Source organism: Littorina saxatilis, linkage group LG9, assembly GCF_037325665.1.
Source record: "Littorina saxatilis isolate snail1 linkage group LG9, US_GU_Lsax_2.0, whole genome shotgun sequence".
NCBI classification, from domain to species: Eukaryota; Metazoa; Mollusca; class Gastropoda; order Littorinimorpha; family Littorinidae; genus Littorina; species Littorina saxatilis.
In genome coordinates, this window is record NC_090253.1 from 62,487,128 (window position 1) to 62,510,407 (window position 23,280).

The following is a 23,280-nucleotide window of genomic DNA, read 5'->3' on the forward strand; positions in this document are numbered from 1 at the left end:
AACTGACCAACACGACATCGAACACAGTCACCACAATTGACCATCACGACGTCGAACACAGTCACCACAACTGACCATCACGACATCGAACACACACCACAACTGACCACCACGACATCGAACACAGTCACCACAACTGACCATCACAACATCGAACAGTCACTACAACTGACAACCACGACATCAAACACAGTCACCACAACTGACCATCACGACAACGAACAGTCACCACAACTGACCAACACGACATCGAACACAGTCACCACAACTGACCATCACGACATCGAACACAGTCACTACAACTGACCATCACCACATCGAACACAGTCACCACAACTGATCACCACGACATCGAACAGTCACAACTGACCACCACGCCATCGAACACTGTCACCACAACTGACCATCACGACATCGAACACAGTCACAACAACTGACCATCACGCCATCGAACACACTCACCACAACTGACCACCACGCCATCGAACACAGTCACCACAATTGACCATCACGACGTCGAACACATGCAGTCACCACAACTGACCACCACGACATCGAACACAGTCACAACAACTCACCATCACGACATCGAACACAGTCACCACAACTTGGCTGACCATCACGACATCGAACACAGTCACCACAACTGACCATCACGACATCAAACACAGTCACAACAACTGACCATCACGACATCGAACACAGTCACCACAACTTGGCTGACCATCACGACATCGAACACAGTCACCACAACTGACCATCACGACATCGAACACAGTCGCCACAACTTGGCTGACCATCACGACATCGAACACAGTCGCCACAACTTGCCTGACCATCACGACATCGAACACAGTCACCACAACTGACCATCACGACATCAAACACAGTCACAACAACTGACCATCACGACATCGAACACAGTCACCACAACTTGGCTGACCATCACGACATCAAACACAGTCACAACAACTGACCATCACGACATCGAACACAGTCACCACAACTTGGCTGATCATCACGACATCGAACACAGTCACCACAACTTGGCTGACCATCACGACATCGAACACAGTCACAACAACTTGGCTGACCATCACGACATCGAACACAGTCACCACAACTTACCATCACGACATCGAACACAGTCACCACAACTTACCATCACGACATCGAACACAGTCACAACAACTTGGCTGACCATCACGACATCGAACACAGTCACCACAACTGACCATCACGATATCGAACACAGTCACCACAACTGACCATCACGATATCGAACACAGTCACCACAACTGACCATCACGACATCGAACACAGTCACCACAACTTGGCTGACCATCACGACATCGAACACAGTCACAACAACTGACCACCACGACATCGAACACAGTCACCACAACTGACCATCACGACATCGAACACAGTCACCACAACTGACCATCACGACATCGAACACAGTCACAACAACTTGGCTGACCATCACGACATCGAACACAGTCACCACAACTGACCATCACGACATCGAACACAGTCACCACAACTTGGCTGACCATCACGACATCGAACACAGTCACAACAACTGACCATCACGACATCGAACACAGTCACAACAACTGACCACCACGACATCGAACACTGTCGCCACAACTGACCATCACGACATCGAACACAGTCACCACAACTGACCACCACGATATCGAACACTGTCGCCACAACTGACCACCACGATATCGAACACTGTCGCCACAACTGACCACCACGACATCGAACACTGTCGCCACAACTGACCACCACGATATCGAACACTGTCGCCACAACTGACCACCACGATATCGAACACTGTCGCCACAACTGACCACCACGACTTTGAACACTGTCGCCACAACTGACCACCACGACATCGAACACTGTCGCCACAACTGACCATCACGACATCGAACACAGTCACCACAACTGACCACCACGACATCGAACACTGACGCCACAACTGACCACCACGATATCGAACACTGTCACCACAACTGACCATCACGACATCGAACACTGTCGCCACAACTGACCACCACGATATCGAACACAGTCACCACAACTGACCACCACGATATCGAACACTGTCGCCACAACTGACCACCACGATATCGAACACTGTCGCCACAACTGACCACCACGATATCGAACACAGTCACCACAACCACCACCACGACATCGAACACTGTCGCCACGATCACCACCACGACATCGAACACTGTCACCACGATCACCACCACGACATCGAACACTGTCGCCACCATCACCACCATCACCTGTCAAAGGTGGCTGCTGTGTGATCTCGACTGGACATGTGTAAGATTGCTTCAATGTAAACTCTGCAAACAAATAATGGATATGTTCATAACCCAACTAAAACATTAGTCCCCTGTATTTCAATTTCAAACAGTTCCTGCCGTCAAAGGCACTTAACTTTTGCGTAACGTAGGACATACACGAAGTAGTCACAACAAATACACTGTGCCAGATGGATAATTGAATTGAATCTCTCCCCATGTTAGGACATACACGAAGTAGTCATAACAAATACACTGTGCTAGATGGATAATTGAATTGAATCTCTCCCCATATTGAAAAATTGCCGGGTTGTACCTATTCTCAACGTTTGTTGATAAACTGGTACCATACGCTTTTGTCAGGTCAATAATGGGTGTACCCTTCTGTGAGCAACGCTCACATGCCCTCTGTGAAAGAAATCTTTTGTCAGAGAAGTATGCCAAATAGCCAGGTTAGGTACCTTTAACTGCACTGAATGTTTAAATGAAACTGTAAACAAGGATGACTATTTAGTTGAGGAACAATATGTGGGTTTTTGTAGGTAAAGGTGGAACCTCAACAAATCTTGTATGCACTTTTCTTTTGACCCTATCCTAAATATGTGTGTATTGCAGCGTAACTATATACCCCGTATCAGTGAGACGCCAGGTAGCTACAGGCTGACGAGAATAGTCAATTTATTTTCGCAGTTTTCAATATAGTTTGTTATTATTTTTTGGAGAGACAGGTGCTTGCATTCATCCAGTTTAATTGTTTGCATTGTTAATTGAGAATAAATATGCTTTTGTAAAAAGAAGATGGAAGTATTTTGATTTCGATCGCCGTCAGAAGACAGCATACAGATTACAGAACCTTTAATTGCCCAAGGTTGGTCATCACAAATTCCCAACCTTGGGCAATTCAAGATTCTGTATTCTGTATTCTGTAAGACGAGGAAGTAGAAGAGGAGGAAGCGTGAAGCACGGAAACAGTTAGTATGATTCAGTTGCCTGTGACACAACCGGTCGCCGGCTGGCACCATTAACGCCATTTCTATCTGTGAAGGCGTGTAGACCGCGAATAGCGCATTGTGCGTCACATTTGCCGGCTGTACATCGTGCAGTGCTCTGTCACGACCGAGTATAATCTACCGGTGCAAGGACGAGACTGCACGCTTCATGATTACAAGCAACCCAGCGAGTGTGGAAGGTGAGTCTTACCTGAAGCTTTTTTTCTGCTTTAGACTTTTACTCGACTATCGTCATTTTCAACATACTGGAATCACCTCGTTTATGACCTCCAAAAATCGTGTCTTAAAAAAGAGTAGTCTTAAAATGGAGGTAAATATACAGAGGTTAGAACAGAGGATCTGAGAAAGCAAGGTCTTAAAAGGGGAGAAGTCTTAAATCGGGAGGAGGGGTGGGGACTAACCGATGTACAGAAGAGCAGAGGCGAAGAGACGTGTACTGCCTGAATGATCGATTGCGTGTTTTCGGCATGTCGTAACCTGTTTGTTGTTCAGCGACATTATGATTAGACCTCGGGGTTACCGAGCTATCGAAAAACGTCCCACTCCAGAAACACTTGACATTGATTCCAGTATTATAAATAGAGAATACTACATGGCTTGCTGTGTCGTACCAGATTTACACGAGTTGTTTTTTTAAATATTGAACTGCGAGCGAAAGCGAGCTGTTCACTATTTGAAAAAGCAACGAGTGTAAATCTGGTACGACACAGCAAGCCATGTAGTATTCTGTTTATCCTACATACTGTACTTACGTGTATTTTACTGAAAATGTCTTGCAGACGAGGCAGCTAAATTGAAGACGGTTGTTTTGGAACCTCGATCTCTTCTAAAGCCTCGTGCAATCTATTACGTCAAAGCAAAGAAACGTCACTCTGAAAGTGTGGCGTGACGTGTTAGTTCTAAAGATTCATCGAGGGTAATTAGCGAGCGCAATTTTTGTTTCTATAATGACGTTTGTCTCGGTGACTTTGGCATCATAAGCAGTGGAAAAACAGGTCCCTGCCAAACTTGCTTGACATGACCTCATTTACATGATATACACACGTGTGATTTGAACGATTATTATCTCACGGGTGTCTCTCTCACGTATGTAGAATAAAACTCAAGATAACCTTGTAGCATGGGGCAAGCTAGGAAAAGATAACTCTCGCTGCAAACCACGCCCACTCAAAAATCCGGTCGGCGATTTGGCTCCGGACCCCAGGGTCAGGTTACGGCAAAGTACGTCGTTTTGAGTGGTTGGTTGTGGACGATACTGACCGATAACACTAGCAGATAAATAGGGCTAGCACGTGCATCGACATTTTTTTTCGCCAGGTCGCGAGAATTCTAAAAAATAAATGCAAGCAAACTTTTTTTTTGCGATAGGGCGAGTGCACCACCGAAATTAGTTGATGAGAACGTGGTCGGGTGTTTCATCTTTCATTAGCAACTGAAAAAATAAGGGGAAAGTTCCGTAAAGGTTCCCATTTCAACGGAGGAAACGACCTACCCCCCTCTTCGACAAGTAGTTACGGAGAATGCCGAAGGCTTCCGAGCGAGAGTCACGTGACCCGACCCAAGGTATAATTTTTTCGGCTGTCTGCTATTTTGTTGTTCCGACAATGTGGCACATCTGCGCTTTTTCGACGCTTCACACAGCAATTCTGCGTAAGGATACTTTTTTTTCAGAAAAATGAAAGTCTGAATCGCCGACACTGTTCTTTGATAAGTACAGAATCCAACAAAAGAAATGGCTGACGACGATTCGAATGCATTGGCGAAACCGAAAGTGAGAAGATGCCATCATGGCGGAAGACAGCGAGTCGGATAGCGTGTTGAAATGATTAGGTTTGGATTAAAAACACGCCGCTCAGAAAGTTAAAACGAAGAGAGGTACAGTAAAGCGTGCTATGCAGCACAGCGAAACCACTACCGCGCTAAACAGGCTCGTCAGTTTCACTGCGTTTTGCACGAGCGGCGGATTACGGTCATTGTGTAAAAATGCAGTGCGTTCAGTTTCATTTTGTGAGTTCAACAGCTTGACTAAATGTAGCAATTTCGCCTTACCCGACTTGTTTTTATTTTACTTAAGAATTTTTGGAACAAAGAAATGCATCAGACTCGGTATGTGCCTAATATATAGGAAGATTAACCAGATCTTAGACCGCAACACGGTGGCCTAGTGGTAAGGCGTCCGCCCAGTGAGCAGGAGGTCGTGGGTTCGAACCTAAGACTTTAAAATTGGCAATCTAGTGGCTGCTCCGCCTGGCGTCTGGCATTATGGGGTTAGTGCTAGGACTGGTTGGTCCGGTGTCAGAATAATGTGACTGGGTGAGACATGAAGTCTGTGCTGCGACTTCTGTCTTGTGTGTGGCGCACCGCCCTGATATCACCCTTCGTGGTGGACTGGGCGTTAAGCAAACAAACAAACAAACCAGATCTTACTTTTCCATATTTGGAAGATGATCCTGATTCAGATGTGGAACAACCATCAACAAATAAGAAACAAATTAGCTCTCATGTCTGGACATAAGAGCTAGAAACAATAACTTTTGAAGATTCACTAACTGCATCAAAATTCAGAATTTCATGTGACTTTCTACCCCGTAATCTGTTCTGTTGTATAGTATGATAAGAAAGCCCTTTAAATCAATTACAACAGGTTTTAGCTGAAATTGTGTGCAGGACAGGTTCTAAAGGGCGCCGGTCACTTTTTCAGTAGAATTTTTTTAGCAGCCCCAATTTTTTTTAAATCATAAAAAAGTCAAATATGTACCGATCTTCAAAATTTAAAATGCTTTACAATTCTGATGGCTTGGAGAATGTAGTTACTTATAAAAAATTCGAAAAATGCAAAAGAAAAATATGGTTGCCCCATGCTAAACCTTGACATTTACTGTGATATTGTAAAAATCAAGATAAACTTGACATTGACTTTAGTGCACGCAGTAAAAGCCCACCATGTTGAAGCTTTATGACAGCCTGTGAATTGTTGCACAAATTACACTGGCGGTGCGATGTTTGCTTGTTGCTTGGCGGCTGGAGACGCACACTATTCATTACAAGGTATATTATCGATCGTCCCAAGCAGGATTGAATAGATTCTTTTCCCGATCGTTGAAAATCATGAAAGAATTGCTATCAAAATAACTTCAACGCAGTCAGTTTTTTGTTGTTCGTCGTTGTGAGTTTTCACTGGCGCGTGGTTAGAGTGGAGTGAAAAAGGACCTGAATGGAATGAGAGGGAGAGAGATAGGGGTGGTGGGTTACGCAAAAGAGAAATCGACAAAATGGCATAATGAAACAGTATGTGCCGAATAAATTGCGATGACCCATTCGGCACTGGGACAGCTATAATCGTTACCATAGTCAACTGAAATGAATAGGCAAAATAAGCATCTCTGTTTTATTTTATTCGCAAAACTATTAAGTCATTACCTTGGTTAGATCACACAGAGTAGTATTGCCTGAAAATAAACACGTTTTCACCTGCCCACGTGTTCTCAGAGTGTAGCTTTAAAATGTGTCGTGCAACTTGTACCGGCGTTTATCCTACATACGTGAGAGAGATACCCGTGAGATAAAAATCGTTCAAATCACACGTGTGTATATCATGTAAATGAGGTCAACCGGAAGGTCAAGCTATGTAAATTAGTAATTACATATTCATGAAGAACTACTTTTGCTACAACATGGCAAATGCCACGAAAACCGATTTGTCAACACTGAAAGAATGTTTGAGTGATGAGCTGTTCGAAGACATGTTTGGTGATGACGCGAATGACGAAGTCGATGAAGAAAAAAGTGAGTCATCCATGATTTATGATTTTTCTCCAATAGACTCATTCGTTCAGACAAACAAGAACAAAAACACTCTCCGAAAAACGGTTTACGATATACGTCGCCTATCGACGTTTATGGCGAAACACGGGGACAAAAGAAACATTAGCACCATCCAACCACAAGAATTATGCAAAATTCTCTGCTCCTTTTTCATGAGTTTGAAAAAACCGGATGGCAAAGAGTACGAACCATCCACGCTGAGGGGCCTTCTCAGCAGCATCCATCGACAGTTGAAGTCTAAAAAAGTACTGTGCATCCGTTATAGACGGCCCCGAATTTGCACAACTGAGAGAAGTCGTGAAGACAAAGCAGAAGATTGTTAAACAGGAAGGTTGTGGCAACTTACCTAACAGGGCTCAACCGCTGAAAGATGAAGATGTTGACAAGCTGTGGCAGACAAAACAGCTCGGAGTCGCAGATCCAGAAGCAATCCTGAATACTCTGTGGTGGCAAAACAGTCAACTTTGGTCTGCGCAGCGTGACTCCTCACAGGCACATGCAGTGGGGAGACGTGTCCTTGCATGAAGACAGTAATGGCAGAGAATATCTCCAATTTTGCGAAAGACAATCCAAAACATGCCAGGGCGACAATCCAAAGTCTGCGTGATGTCTGTCCGAAAGCTTGGGCGTCGAACGATGAGCGCTGCCCTGTCGCAGTTTACAAAACATACGCAGCTCTCCGACCAAAAGGTTACTCCGAGACAAGTTGCCCCTTCTATTAATTGTGCAACAAACACAAAAGTTGCATCTGAAGAATTTCCATGGTTCAAGCACCAACCTGTCGGCGTCAACAAGTTGTCAGCAACCATGAAAAACATGTGCAGAAAAGCTGGGATCATCAACCCGAGGTACACCAACCATTCTGCACGCAAGTTCCTAGTGCAAAAACTTTCCGAGAATAACGTTACGTTCCTCCGACCAAAATAATGCAGCTATCTGGGCACAAAAACGTCCAGAGTATTAACAATTACAGCAGCATTTCCCAAGAGGAACACCGTGGCTTCAGTCTGATGCTAAACGGCACTGCACCGGTCTCGGAGCTGTCGCCAGTGTCGGCAGACGACACATTGGTTTCGCCCGCATCGGCCACTTCAACTCCAGCCGTCTCCACTGCCACTGCCACAATCACATCCCAGCAAACGCTAACAACACTGTTTGCAGGGCCTGTGCACGTTGGTACCATCAACATCAACCAATATTTGTGCAGTCACCAAACCGAGAAGTGACCATCTGAAAGCTGTCGACTCGCCTGGCTCCAACTTGACTGTCATCCGATCGCGGAAGGATATTCTTTTCTGTTGTTGTTCCTTTTGGTTTCTTTTATCCTGTGGCCACTGCTTTTCTTTTTATCTGGTATATTTTGAAGTGACCATGATTTCGTTGTTCGAATTTATTTCATCAATGTTCAATATTAAACTTAACAGTGTTAACAAAGGCGAACTACTTTGTCCTAGTTTGAGAGTGTGTGTCATGGCGGAGGAATGAATGTCAAATTGAGTAAAGTGGTTTGAAGTTCTAAAGCGGGTTGATCCAAAGGCAATAGCGCTGTCGGTGACTTTTAGTTAGATCTGGCACAGAAGTATATAATGTAGGATAAACAGAATACTACATGGCTTGCTGTGTCGTACCAGATTTACACTCGTTGCTTTTTCAAATAGTGAACAGCTCGCTTTCGCTCGCAGTTCACTATTTAAAAAAACAACTCGTGTAAATCTGGTACGACACAGCAAGCCATGTAGTATTCTCTATTTTCTAAGCGCTGCAGCATATACATACTGGAACATGGTGTAACATGGCACAATTAAACATTTTATTCATAGACACGACGATTTAACTCCTCTCGCATGATTTAGCTCTGCAAACATTGAGCCGCCTTGGAAAACTATTCTGACAGCGCGCGCACACACACGTACACACATTATTGACACACAAATACATTCACTCGCACGCACGCGCACTGACACACTTGCACACACACACACACACACACACACACACACACGCCCGCACACACACGTATTTACACACACATGCACACGGGCGCACAGGCACGCACAGACACACACAGACACTTATACACACACACCCGCGGACCATCAGCAACAGTGTGAGATGTGTGACGGCCTTACGTAACAGTTACGATATAGACAGAGCCGTGCCAAAAGAGGGACAATATGTTTAGGGCAGGGGGGGGGTGTGGACGTTCCTGAGACTTTACAACGTTTGAATGATATAAACCGGGAATCTACACTGCGGAACCGTACACACCACAGCGGAACCAAACACTCCACACTGGAACCGGAGATTGATTTCCAGTGTATTAAACTTTAAGGCGCTCTTGAAAAGAGTTTCCCATAATACATCATAGCTTGAAACTCCCTTCGCGAATGGTCAACACTGCTGGCAGGAGACCCATCACCCTGCCGGACACTCTGCATGGACATGTTTTTGTCACAAGTCTTCCGAAGTCGGTCTATGATGTAATGAAAGAAGCGAAGTAGTGATGTCCTTAGTTCGCCTAGATTGCAACATATAATGAGTTACCCTCCTATACATTTAAAGCACTTACGTCCTTCGTTTCTCGCATGTATCTTTAAGTTAGACGTGTTGGTCGATCTGCAGGGTCGGCCAGGACATGAGTGGATCAGGAACTTGGCCTGACCCGGATGATCCACGCTGCAAGATGGCGGACGACGACCGAGACGTTGGAGGTCACAGCAAGAGAGTGCTGGGCTTTGAGAGACCCAGTCTGCTGGAGGACCTCAAGAACATCATGCACGAGTACCCGGACAATGAACAGATCTTCAAGGTCAGTACCCCAATACTGAATTCATCTTCAAGGTCAGTACCCAGACAATGAACACATCTTCAAGATCAGTACCCAGTCAATGAACACATCTTCAAGGTCAGTATCCAGACAATGATCATATCTTCAAGGTCAGTATCCGGACAATAAACACACCCCAAGGTCAGTACCCGGATGATTAACACCTCTTCAAGGTTAGTACTCAGAAAATGAACACATCTTCAAGGTCAGTACCCAGCTAACAAATACATCTTCAAGGTCAGTACCCGGACAATGAACACATCTCAAGGTCAGTACCCAGCTAATGAGCACATCTCAAGGCCAGTTCCCCGACAATGAATACATCTTCAAGGTCAGTATCCAGGTGATTAACACCTCTTCAAGGTCAGTACTCGGACAATGAACACATTTTCAAGGTCAATTTCTCTACAGTAGGCAGATCCAGTTCAGTAACCTGCCAATGTACCGTTCTGTTAGATTAGATAGAAACACTGAACACGTCTTCTCGGTTTGTGCCTGGGTATGGAGTAAATCATCAGTACTGGACAATGAACAAGATGAGTGGACACAGTCAACCGACGATGATTTAAAGCAGTTACGTGGAAAGGTGAACTTATCAATCAACGTTTCATCCAAAAAGCGAAATTAGTCTCCAAAGTAAACAAAATATGAAAGATGTATGCTCTAGGAATGTCCAGATCTTTCAGTTACATTTTTCAAGGAACGTTTGAAATAATGAAATTAATTGTTTCAGGAAATGCTTCAAAACGCAGAAGACGCAAGGGCAACAACTGTCAAAATCGTATCTGTACCAAGGGATGCAACTCCTCCGCCGCCCGTCAAAACCCCCAGACAGTCGGATCCAACGTCCTGGCGACCTCCTTTTGCGCGTGTCTTTTCTGTGAGTGCGGAGTTTTTAAGCTGACAACTTTACATGATATTGCGTTAACCAGACATATCCCGGTAATCCAGTCAGAAGAAGGGATATTTGATAAACAAAGGGAAGTAAGCGCTCTAAACGCATACGACACGTGTAGTAGAGTAAGTGAGAGTAATTCGGAACCAGTCTCCTGGCACCTGAGAGAATAACAAGCATTGAAATGAACAAGCGACTTTCATCCATTTTCTGAGAAGATGGGATAGATAGGTTTGTAATGTGTTGAATTTGAGTGTAGTGGTTATGGTGGTGGTGTGTGTGTGGAGGGGGCGGGAGGTTTGTAATGTGTTGAATTTGAGTGTAGTGGTTATGGTGGTGGTGTGTGTGTGGAGGGGGCGGGAGGTTTCTGTCCACTCTTCTTTTAATTATAGCCCCACCTTGTCATAATTTCGTTACAAGTTGCGTTTGTTGTTGTGTACCTTTGAAACGTATTCATAAATAGATACATAAGTAGATAAATAAACGTATTGATTAATAAGACCTTGTAAGTGACATATATGTATCCAGAGATTTTAAGGATGGAACGCCAAAAACAAATGTCTATATAAATAAGTAACATCATAAAATAAATAAACTGATTCCTAAGACTATTTTTTAATGTCATTTTAGAAATTAAAGCTTTGAAAGTATACTTTCTTTATTCAGATGCCAGGACTGTGTGTCTACAATGACGCCCTGTTCACGGAAGACGACTGGCTCGGCATCAGGAAACTCCACGCCAGTGTCAAGGTCAAGGACCCTCTAAAGGTCGGAAGATTTGGACTGGGCTTCAAGTCGGTTTTTCACTTGACAGGTTAGTGCTTTCTTCAGTGCAGTATGATAAAACCATGTCTTATGTGGATTATAAAGGTACTCTCTTCTTCTGGGTACAGCGTGATGTTGAAAGAGATGTTGACTGGAGAGGATAAGCCCAGGGTTGGTTGGTTGGTTGTTTGTTTTTAACGTCCCTTTGGATGGTTTTGCTATTCAAGACCGATTCAACTTTGATTCCTATAATCAGTGTTCATGGTGATCTCCGTGTTGGACTCAATTTACATTGAGGTCTTTCACAGTAAAAGGTTCTTAAAAGCTCGTTTCGCCCTCGTTGATTCAAATATTGTTAAGAACCTTGATATCTATTAAAAAATGTAACATCTTGCCCAGAGGGACGTCACGGAATGAACATAGTTTATAAAAAATAAAAAAAGAAGATAAAAATGTTTTATTTTTAACTCAAATTGGGAATCTCGAGAGACTTTCTAGGTTATGTTGGGCATCCCCTTGGCTACCAAGTAAATAAAGAAAATGTCGATGTTGTGAGAGCTGTGAGTGAGGAATACTAATTTTGTGTGTGTGTGTGTGTGTGTGTGTGTGTGTGTGTGTGTGTGTGTGTGTGTGTGTGAAGCTTTTTAATCCCAATTTGCTTTGATGATGAAGATTGCTTTCTGTCCTACAGGCACCGTGTAGTCTCAAAAGGAGTCATGAAATATCACCAATCCATTGATCAATCATTTTTTGTTTGTTTGTTTGCTTAACGCCCAGCCGACCACGAAGGGCCATATCAGGGCGGTGCTGCTTTGACATATAACGTGCGCCACACACAAGACAGAAGTCGCAGCACAGGCTTCATGTCTCACCCAGTCACAGTATTCTGACACCGGACCAACCAGTCCTAGCACTAACTCCATAATGCCAGACGCCAGGCGGAGCAGCCACTAGATTGCCGATTTTAAAGTCTTAGGTATCGGCCGGGGTTCGAACCCACGACCTCCCGATCACGGGGCGGACGCCTTACCACCAGGCCAACCGTGCCGGTATTGATCAATCGTGCATTTCCTTTGCCTTTTTGAGTATGTCGAGCAAGACATGAATCTTCATTTTCGCTGGTTAAAAACGCACTTACGCGAGAATAGCTTGTCTTTGTCACTTCTGCTGTATCCCAACAGATCATCCAATTATCATCAGCGGACCACACCTGCTGTTCATGGACCCGTTCAGAGAGGAAAGGGAGGCAATCTACATGACATCCCTGGATGACCTTGACAAAGAAGAGTGGAACACGTTAGGTGGCGCTCTGAAGCCTCTGCTCCATCTGCTGGACAAAGACTCCCTTGGTGGTGAGTCATGTGTTGGAGCGCTTGAACTTTCTTGTGAGAGGTGCACCTTGTAACGTGGGGAAAATCACAGAACATATTTTATATCTGTGTTTTTGACAGGTATTGGCTGTGCGAAACATATGTTCCGCCCCTGTTTTATCACTGAACACAATGCGTCTGAAGGCTATAAAAGAGACATATATCATATCTTGTAAGTTCCACCTCAAGAAAAAAAGTATTACCTATTAGTTAGATAATCTATTGTTCATTAGATGTAGATATGTGCATGACTCGTTATCTCCGGGTCAGATTTCGTAAAACATTCTCTGTTAATGTCCTTATTTACAACAAGGAATTGTTAAATTAAGTGTTATTTTCCAAAAATATAAATGTATTTAACCATCAGATCTTTCTTTGCAGACAAAAACTTTAAAGCTACAGTGTTTTGGTTCCCGCTCCGTCAGACGCCGTCAGAATTATCCCGGACAGTCTACAGCCACCAGCGGGTTCAGCAACTCATGCAGGCGTTCAGGAGCGAAATCAGCACCATGCTGTTGTTCCTGAAGAGACTGGAGAAAGTGGAGGTATTCTCTGCAGACGGTGAATCGCAGTCTCCTGCCCCTGCGCTTGACTTCTCCGTGGAACTGAGCGGAGGGTGTGTGGCGGCCGTCAGAGCCAGCAGGGAGAAATTCCTGTCTGGTATCACCACCAGGGACAGACTTTGTCCCCGACAGGAGGTAACCCTTGTTACTTGCACAATCTTCAGTGTGTTACAAATTGGTGAGAGCAGAATTAATACAAACCCAAAGGAAAATTGTTTGCAGAGTCCTAGTCAGTGCTAAGGTTTTGTAAAGTTCTTACAGTTTTTGTCATATAGCAATATTGAGTTTGTGTTGTTAACGGTGTCTATGCCAGTATGCTGCTGGGTCACTGTTGAAGATACTTAGTGAATTGATTCATTTTTGTGTGCGTATAATTAGTGCAATAAAGTGTTGGTCCTGGTTTCAATATCTTTTCTGCCCCTCACTGGGTACGTATGTTGCCTTTGGCAGCCAGTGAAAAAATCAATTTCCCAGTTGCTCCGCAATAAGGAGTCTTATTTATGTTAATCGAAATCCGAAAAGCAGGTCGTTGCAAGATAGGTGTGTTGTTGGATTGCAGGTAGTTGTGTCCAGTCACCTGGTGGTCAAGGTGGTCAGAGCAGTGGCAGGTGGGGTGGAGACAGACGAGGAACACTGGCTGGTGGTCCACTATCACCAGGGAACGGACGACATGTCCTCTCAACTCACAGGTCTCTGCCAGGTGCGTGACAATATTTCCCTTGTTACAAGACAGTTCGAGTATTCTGAAGGGTTAGTTGATGATAATAAAAAAAGTTTGCAGTTTTAATGGTGTATTTTTCTTAAGCGGGACTTCGGAAATGTGGTCTGTGCTCGAGGGAATCTAAACCCATGTGTAGCCTAGCTGGCGCAAAGCAACATGATAATTTCCAGAATTGCAATGAACAGAGGCACGTTCAAGATCTTCTAGTAGGTGTGACTATGAAACTTTTTAGTCTAGGTTGCTGCTGGGGACCAGAAAGGCTTATGTCAAATAGGTCAAAAACAATTCTGCAACAACACAACTGTTTTTCTGTGCTTGATTTCAGTAATTGTGTTACTTGCACATACACGACGTGATATGAAAAAAATAGAGGTGAGTAACTTTTTTCTATGACTTTGTTTTGAGTTTCATTCAGAAGCTACTCGGTTTTTAGTCACAGGATTTCATCTGCACGATTTCCTTGACTTGGTGAGTGGAAAGATCGTTGGCCTTGTTCACTATTTCAATTTTTACAAGGCAGAGTTAAAGTTCTGACCCTTCAAATGTAAATAAAGACAGTCTTGAAGACCAGGGGTGTCTGGAAGAGTAAAATCTACATTATAATTTCGATAAGCGTTGCATGTTTTCTAGTCTGAATGTGACGATAACAATTTATATCACAATCTCAGAAAATGCCGCATTCGTACTTTTTATTACACAGAGGAAGTATCTGACACACCGACCGTACGTGGGTGTCGCAGCTAAACTCAACAGCCCAGCGGAAGCTTTCCAGGGTCAGCTGTTTTGCTTTCTGCCGCTACCCCCCGAGACGCCGAGCCCTACGGGGCTGCCAGTGCACGTGCACGGGTTCTTCGAGCTGAGCCAGAACCGACGTCATGTGGAATGGCCCAAGGGGGAGGGGGAGGAGGGGGAACCGAACGACGAGGCAGCGTTGTGGAACAGTCTGCTGGTTAGGGAGGTCCTGCCTCGTGCTTACGTCACACTGCTCACTGAACTGGTCATCTCAGCTGGGACTGGAGCGTCCCTCTTCACCAGGTGACATATGACTGGCTGTGCAGCAGACTATATTGTACATTGGAATTTTTTGTATTAGTCTAGTCTAGCTGAATTTTTCAGTAATAGAGACTCTCACGGATTAATTTAGCCCAGAGAAAGAAATTAATTATCAGAAGTATACTGTGCAGAATGTCCATAAAATACATTAATTTGTCTCATGAAAGTTCTTTTGGGCGCTTTGGCGCAGATTAATTTCCTGAAAACCTAACAAAGATCATGTTCTTATTTTTTTGATTGACTCGCGTCAGTAATCTGGAGCGTCTTTGTAATAAGCAGTTTTAGTGGACGAAAAAAACGTATTGTTGGTGTGCTTTTCTCGGATGTTATTAAAGCTAGAGCTTTACTTCTAGGATTTGATGGTCTTCAAACATGACTCAATGTGGTTGACCTTTGTCAAATGTCAAGGTCACAGCGGAGTCATGTTTGGGTCACATAATGAAAATGTATCGATTTTTGCATGTTTTTAAAGCTAAAGCTATGACATTTTACGCACTTCTAGGGTTTGTTTACATCGAGATTATCAATTTATTGAGCGTTTATGAAGTTTTATCTTTGATGCTTTCTACGATTCCAGAGTTTGATGACTTGCAGTCAAGTCTAGTTGATCCTGGTTATATTTCAAAATGACTACGAGGTTTAATTTTGAATCAAAAAGTCGAACATTAACGGTTTCTTCAATGAATGTCTACGGAGCTAGAGCAACAGATAATGTGTTTCTGGTTCATATGAGCATTTGCTCTTCTGGTTATGATTGCTCTTTGATTGTTCTTCAAGTAAATGTATACTTTACGTTTCTCGAATAGCAAACAATCACCAGAGCAGACCGTTGCCATGACAGCGGATGTGCTGTACCAGATGTGCCCCAACCACTCCAAACTCACCACTCACTGGCAGCCACTGCTGGCTCCGTTCTATCGGAAACTGTCCGCCTCTCGGCTCTTCTTCACCCAGCTACAGGGAGGCCACTGGGTTTCCCTGCAAGAGGCGGTGGTGATGACGTCCCCTGCCCATGACGACCTGGACGAGGACACGGAGGTGGCGGTGGTTGAGGTGTACGCCATGTGTCGGGTCAACCTGGTCCGGCTTCCCCGGCACGTGCTTCACGGTCTGAAAGAGGTCAGCGTGACCTCTGTCACTGGTGTCAGCCCTCAACACCTCAGCGTTCTGATGCGAGCAGACACCACATGGTCTGGGCAACTTTCCAGGGAACAGAAATGTCTTATTCTGTGTTACCTCTGTCGCCATGGTGACCAGTCAATGCTACAAGGCCTAGAACTGTTGCCACTGGCGGACGGCTCGTTCTGCACGCCTGATGATCACGTGATACACGTGTGTCGGGATGACCGAGACCTCAGCCTGTTGCCAGGACTACATGGCCGCCTGTGTCACGTGACCCAACCAGATGGACTGCAGCAGTTTCTCTTGGGACTGGCAGAGTCAGGTGATCACATGTTGTTAGATGTATTTGACTGAGCAGTCTATTTTTATAGAGACCAGCTCTACTGCTCTCTTTGGATTTTTAAGGGAGTCTGGCCTTTATTTTAATATTTGAATTTTAAAGTTCATTGACACGTAGGGTTTTGACTTAACTTTTGTATCCCCTTCGGGTAAGGTTCCTGACTTTGTTTTTTGGTTTTTCAAATTGGTTTAATTTAAATTTGTGCTATGTTAAACTAGTGGGGTCCTGATTTGGTCTAAACGGTCCGCTGGACCCTAAAAGCAACAGTTAACTAACTAACTGAGCAGTCTAAACTGAACTGTCTGTTTCTTCGCAAGTAGCACATCCGATTGAAAGAATAAATACTTGCTATGGTAGAAGTAGAAATATCAAAATGATTGCGTATGATTCAATGTTTGTGTATGTTCTTATTAAAAAATGCAGTGAAGTGTTGGAAAGTGTGTATATTTACAAGTATGTTAATGCTCTACCTAGGATTTGGAAACCTGAGGTTGCTGACTGGCGATAAAGTCCCCTCACTCCTGGCGGACAGTTTAGCGGCCCAGCTTTCAGGTCTCTCTGACATCACAGTGTCGCGTGACGACCCCTGGATCAGACAGGTGTGGTCATACCTGCAGGGAAAGGACCTGAAACACTTTGACCACCTGCCCCTCCTGCCCTGTCCCCGTGGCAACGACCTGGTCCTCAGACCCATCAAGGGTAACTATCTGTGTGAGAGACTGGAAGGCTTTCCTCCCGCCTCCTCTGCGCTGAGCCAGGCTCTCCGTCACCTCGGTGTACACGTCATTCCCAGTCTTCCTGACTTTGTATTGGATCACAGTGACGTCATCCACTCCCGCGTGCAGCCAGCGTCCCGTCTCGGTGTGCTCAGGTGTCTGGCGAGACTGGCTAAGGAAGACAGGAGAACTGTCCAGGATGCTGTGGTCAAGTTTAACACGGAGTCTGACCCTGACGAAAAACTTGCCTTGGTGGACATCCTTGCAGAGGGTAGAAACAGGAGTGAAAAAGATGAGGGGAGCGAGTGGGAGGCTGCCAAGTCTGTTCTTAAAAACATGAGACTCTTCCCGGTGTGGCCAGCTGGTGTAGCATCGGCAGTAGAAACCAAAGCTCCCAGTGTCAAGACGGATAAGACGAAACAAATCAAAGGAAAGAGAGAAAGCACAGAGTACACTTCAGAAGAATACACCAGTGTCCAGGAGAATGGTCACATGACTCCTGACGTCAGTAGCCTTCCCCCTGCCGTCAAGTGTTCACCCAAACTGCTTCACTGTGACGTCACAACCCACCGTCAGCTTGCCGTCCAGCTCGGAATTAGGGAGATGACCTTGGAAGACCTTGTTGGCAAGACCCTTGCTGATCTTCCACACTGCTCAGACCCAGGTTCAGCTGCTGACGCCACAGTGTTTGTGACGTACTTTCTTCAGAGCTCTTTGTTTGAACACACCTCTCTGCAGAACCTGGCAAGGGCAATCAGGTTTGTGCCTTCCTGCGTGAGAGAAGAGATGCACAAAGCCGCAGACCTTTATGATCCCAAGGACAACATGCTTCAAGATCTTTTTGCTGGGGAAGACCTATTTCCCGCCAGATCGATGTATCAGGGAAAGGGATCACTACTCCAGAATCTGAAGGTACTTGGCCTGCGAAGCAGTGCTGAAGTCACTGCTCAACATCTGATTCAAACAGCTACAATACTCGACGAATTCTGCAGAAGCGAGAAATCAGAGGACATTGCTACAGCACAGAGAAAAGCCAAGGCGATGTTGACCTTTATTCAGAAACACGGTTACACCTTGACCCCAGACACGGTAAAACAGCTTGCCACGCTGCAGTGCCTGCCTTCAGTCACAAGCACAGACCACGCCCCGCCTGGCTTCCCTGCCGCGCTCCCTGTGTGTCCGGCACAACACCAGGCCTTGGGCATCTCGCGTGCCGCAGACATGTGTCACTACGACAAACTGGAGCTTGTCGGGACCGTCAAGCCAGTGTTGCTTTCACCCCTTACTTCTGACTGTTCCATTTCTTCCTACTTTTCCCAGCCCACTGCAGATGTTGTCATCGAACACCTGAGTATTGTCGTTTGCATGTTCAGTAAGAAACAGTCCCAACAGTTTGCCACCATTTTGCATCGCATTTACAGAGAGCTGAATGCTATGTATCGTGATGGGGAGAGAGCTGTGTCAGAGACACTGAAGGAGATGAACTGCATTTTAACAGAAAAAGACGGGTGTTTCCGGCTTCCGGGTAAGTTCTGGATAGCGAAGGATGAAGACAGCGATGACCCAGTTGACCTATCTCCATACTGCTTCCCGCTGCCCTCTGACCTGGTGGATACGGGTCTTGACGAGCTGTTCGCGGCGTGTGGCTGTCACCAGGGACAGGGCTGTGACATTCTCACAGAGGTCCTGCAGGAGATTCAGAGCAAGCATGCACAGTCTTCCTGCAATAAAAAGGCTTTCAACAAAGATCTGAAACTTGTGAAAAACATCCTTCAGGCCATTGTGAACAAAACAGAAAAGAACCAGGGCGAAATTCTCTTGCCTATATACTCGGCCAACCCAACAGAACTCAAGTTTGCCCTGGCGAGAGACTGTACGGTTGCCCCAGACCCCAGTGCCGTAGAATTCCTTGCTGTGGAAGAGGAAGGAATGACCTTTGTTCATCCTGACCTTGACAAGGACGTTGCACTGACACTGGGATCCCTTGACCTGAGGAAGAGGACAAAGACTGGGATGCATGACCTTGACATTGATGACTCAGAACTTGATGACTCAGAGTTCGGCCAGTACGAAACTCTAACGACCAGACTGCACAACCTGCTCCGGGAGGGCTACACTGACGGCTTCTCCGTTCCCAAGGTGAGACCGGTCAACCTCTCGTGTTCATCGATATGTACATGTGTGAAAAGTTGCGTTTTTCCAATCATACATGGAATTGTTCGAGGGCAGTCCAAATGATTGTGTTTTATTGTAAAAAATAAAGAAGAAATAACTTGACTAGCCTCAAGCGGTTGAAACAGTAATCTCATTAACTAAACGATAATCTATTACTGTAGCTTACATGTGTTAGAATACAACAATGTTTATCAAATAGAATCTGAGCTTTCCTGATTTTACCAACCATTCCAAAGTCAAAAAATTGCAGATGAGGAGAAAACCCCAAAAACATTGCAGGCGACTGCTAATTATCAATGTTTCATTATTGATCAACGATTCTGAATTGTCCTGACACAAAGTGTGTGTTGTGCCTGCAGGAGCTGGTGCAGAACGCAGACGACGCCGGGGCGAGCGTGGTGAAGTTCCTGGTGGACGAACGCGACAACGACGACTGGAGGAGCGGACTGGTGACCGCCGACCTGCAGGGCCCAGCTCTCTGGGTCTACAACGACTCTGTCTTCACCAGGGCCGACTTTGACAACCTGTGCAAGCTGGGCGGGGCCACCAAGAAACAGGATTGCAGCAAGGTGAGTCAACACCAGCAACTGTCTGTTAATTTGTCAGTGAAGGATTGTCTTCTTGTAGAGAAACACAAGAGAGCTGTATTTATTTTCAAAGTTGTCTTGACGTTCTGTGACGGTAACGTTTGCTGTTAGCAGCCAGCTTGACATTTTTTGTTTCTGTCCAATTTGTGATGCCACAATGAACACCAAAAAATGAACATGATGACAACTTTAAAACATTGGGTTTTTATTTCTCACAGAGCAGTTAAAGATCATCCGCATGCACAGTTTAATCAAATTCAGCATTTGACCCTAATGACACTCTTAGCATGTATTGCACGCAATGTATCTTGAGATACAGTATATAGTGTTTAATTTACTTCTGACGTGATTTGTGGTATGTAATGTCTCCATTGAAGCATGTTAAATTGAACTTTAAAATAAAATTATGACGGCAGCAGGCACATTTATACCCAGTAAACTTCGGGTTTAAACAAAACATTGTATACCGTTGCCTATCAGTCGTACCATGAGTACCTTGTTGTTCCCCTGTCAAAAGGTGGGGAAGTTTGGCCTGGGATTCAACGCGGTGTACAACGTGACTGAGGTGCCCAGCATCTACTCTGGCAGCACCCTGGCCATGCTGGACCCTCACCAGCGCTACCTGCTGGACAAGAAACGCGGCAAGAAGATGGACTTTGGCGACATCATGAACAAGGTGCTGCTCAGACGGATGCCTAACCAGTTCAGGCCCTTCCAGGGAGTCTTTGGCTGCGACATATTGAACAAGAACTGGAAGCCCTTCTCCGGAACTCTCTTCCGCTTCCCGTTCAGGACAGAAGGGCAGGCAGAGAAGAGCGAGATCTGCCAGGAGGCGTTCACTGCAGAACGACGAGAGGATTTCATGGAGGGCTTGATGTCCAAGGCGGGCAACTTGCTGCTGTTCCTTCAGCACGTGAAGCGCGTGGAGCTGTACCGTCTACCCAGAGACTGCAGGGACCCGGCAAAGGCCCGGCGTCTGATGGTGGTGCAGCGAAACTCTGTACCTACAGTGCCACGCAAGTTACCAGGCAATGAAAGCATCTTGGAACATTTCTCAAAAGCTTGGGAGTCAGCAATTGAACAAGGCGAGTCTTTCCACGAGCAGAACTTCATTGAAACAGTGACTGTTTCAGTGGAAAGTGAAACGACGGATAAAAGAGAGGGAGAGACGACACAGTGCAGGTTTCGCATTGCCTGGACACCAGGGGCCGGAGAATCGTGTGACACAGCACGCGAGACAAGCAAGGAAGGCTTCATACCGCTGGCTGCTGTGGCGATTCTCATAGATGGTGAAGGAAGGATAATGCCAATTGAATCTTGTCCCGAAGGTATGTGTGAATTTTACTTTGCGTGAGCTGTTGATATTTTAGGTTTTATGGCGGTAAAGTTCACAGGTACATGACATGTATGTTAAGTTTGCACTTTCCTTATAAACCTTGATGTAATTTTACAGGTGGTTCACATGCAATAATTTCACAATTCAACCAGTCTCCATCTTAGTCTATTTACTCATTTGGTTTGATCTGGACATGCAGTGAGTTTAACATTTAATAACTTAAATAATTGTGAGGTCTTTTACTGTGTGCATGTTAACTGTGTAGGATTGTGATTACTTCCCTTGTCCCGCAGACAGCATAAATAAATGTTGTTCCACAAAAGCTTTTATGATGGTACGGGTCAATTGTTATTTTGGCCTAGAGGGGGGATACAGTAATTAAGAACCATTTAGAGAGAGACAGTTGTCTGATAAGGAAGAGCCAATTAGATTGTCAGTTCAGGTTACATATAATGAACTAACCTGAGCGGTTTGGGGTTGAGTAACCGACGGTTGTGGCATCTAGCTTTTTATATCAACTAAGTTTTTCCTTAAAACTATCGTTTTTATATGTAAAGTTTTTTTGCGGTTCTGTTCGATTTTTAATCGGGGCGCACACAGCCCCCAAAAGAAAAATTGTTTGTACATATCCTGAAAATAAAGTTCTAAAATAATTCTCGAACAAAAAAAAGAACTGTAGATAATTGAAAACTGTGTAGTGCTGTTAACATGTTGGCTTTTGTTTCTTACGTCAGTAACACCTTTGTTTTAGGATTTTACACAACGGGTCATCTGTTCTGCTTCCTCCCACTGGCCCGGCAAGTGTCCCTGACTGACCTTCCAGTGCACATCAACGCGCCTTTTGCCTTGACCTCTGACCGCCGGGGGCTGCTGTCCAAGAATGAAGATGACAAAAAGCTCATGGAAGGAAGGTCTGTTGCGATTATTTCATATAAACTGCCCCCCCCCCCCCCCCGCACACAAACACACATCGGTGTACACAATATAAGCGCGCACACACGCGCACATTCACACATAAATACACACACACACACACGTCACACACACACATACACACACACACACACACACACACACACACACGCACAGATTGATTTTTAGCAAGACACGTTTTCGGCCATTCTGTATTTCTCAATCCAGGCTAAACTTGAAGAAACATGAAGGAAAAAATGGTGCATTTTTGTGTGTACCTTGAGCAATGAAATAATATCCGCTTTATTTGATGCAAACGTTCTTTGCCGAGAAGGCATCTTTCCAGATTGAGAATTTATTTCACAGTGGGCACGTGACGGTTATTCAAATAAGGTTACAACCAAAATCCACCTGACAAGAACCCAAGAATAAAACAAATGTGAAAAACTCAAACATGAACAAAACTAAGCTCATATTTCATTAAAAAGGGACACACGATTTTTCCTGTTCTGTTAACATTCTTGCTGTTTCAGGTACATTTGCGTTTTTTACGTTAAAAACAAAAAGATTTAAAGATGACATCCAAAAAAAGTGAACAAATTCGTTTCTTCATGACAAAAATGACAAAAATTAGTAAATGATTGCTCCTCAAAATTCTTATAATTTGTGGCCCATTGGGTGTTGATGTCATGTGATTTATAACAATTACAATAACAACACTTTATCCAAGCGG

General features: G+C 44.8%; 1 protein-coding gene across 1 annotated transcript in view; it reads left to right on the plus strand.

The window, feature by feature from the left end:
- The first annotated feature begins 3,403 nt into the window (after positions 1–3,403).
- The window catches only part of LOC138977310 (sacsin-like), a 46,147-nt gene continuing 26,270 nt past the window's right edge, over positions 3,404–23,280 (plus strand). The window contains exons 1-13 of the mRNA XM_070350212.1: positions 3,404–3,519; positions 9,788–9,974; positions 10,726–10,872; positions 11,554–11,701; positions 12,834–13,004; positions 13,404–13,720; positions 14,145–14,285; positions 15,007–15,341; positions 16,166–16,803; positions 17,296–19,676; positions 20,072–20,281; positions 20,817–21,627; positions 22,387–22,546. Coding sequence (XP_070206313.1) covers positions 9,801–9,974; positions 10,726–10,872; positions 11,554–11,701; positions 12,834–13,004; positions 13,404–13,720; positions 14,145–14,285; positions 15,007–15,341; positions 16,166–16,803; positions 17,296–19,676; positions 20,072–20,281; positions 20,817–21,627; positions 22,387–22,546 — 5,633 coding nt within the window. The 5' untranslated portion in view covers positions 3,404–3,519; positions 9,788–9,800. The remainder of the gene's footprint in view (positions 3,520–9,787; positions 9,975–10,725; positions 10,873–11,553; positions 11,702–12,833; positions 13,005–13,403; positions 13,721–14,144; positions 14,286–15,006; positions 15,342–16,165; positions 16,804–17,295; positions 19,677–20,071; positions 20,282–20,816; positions 21,628–22,386; positions 22,547–23,280) is intronic.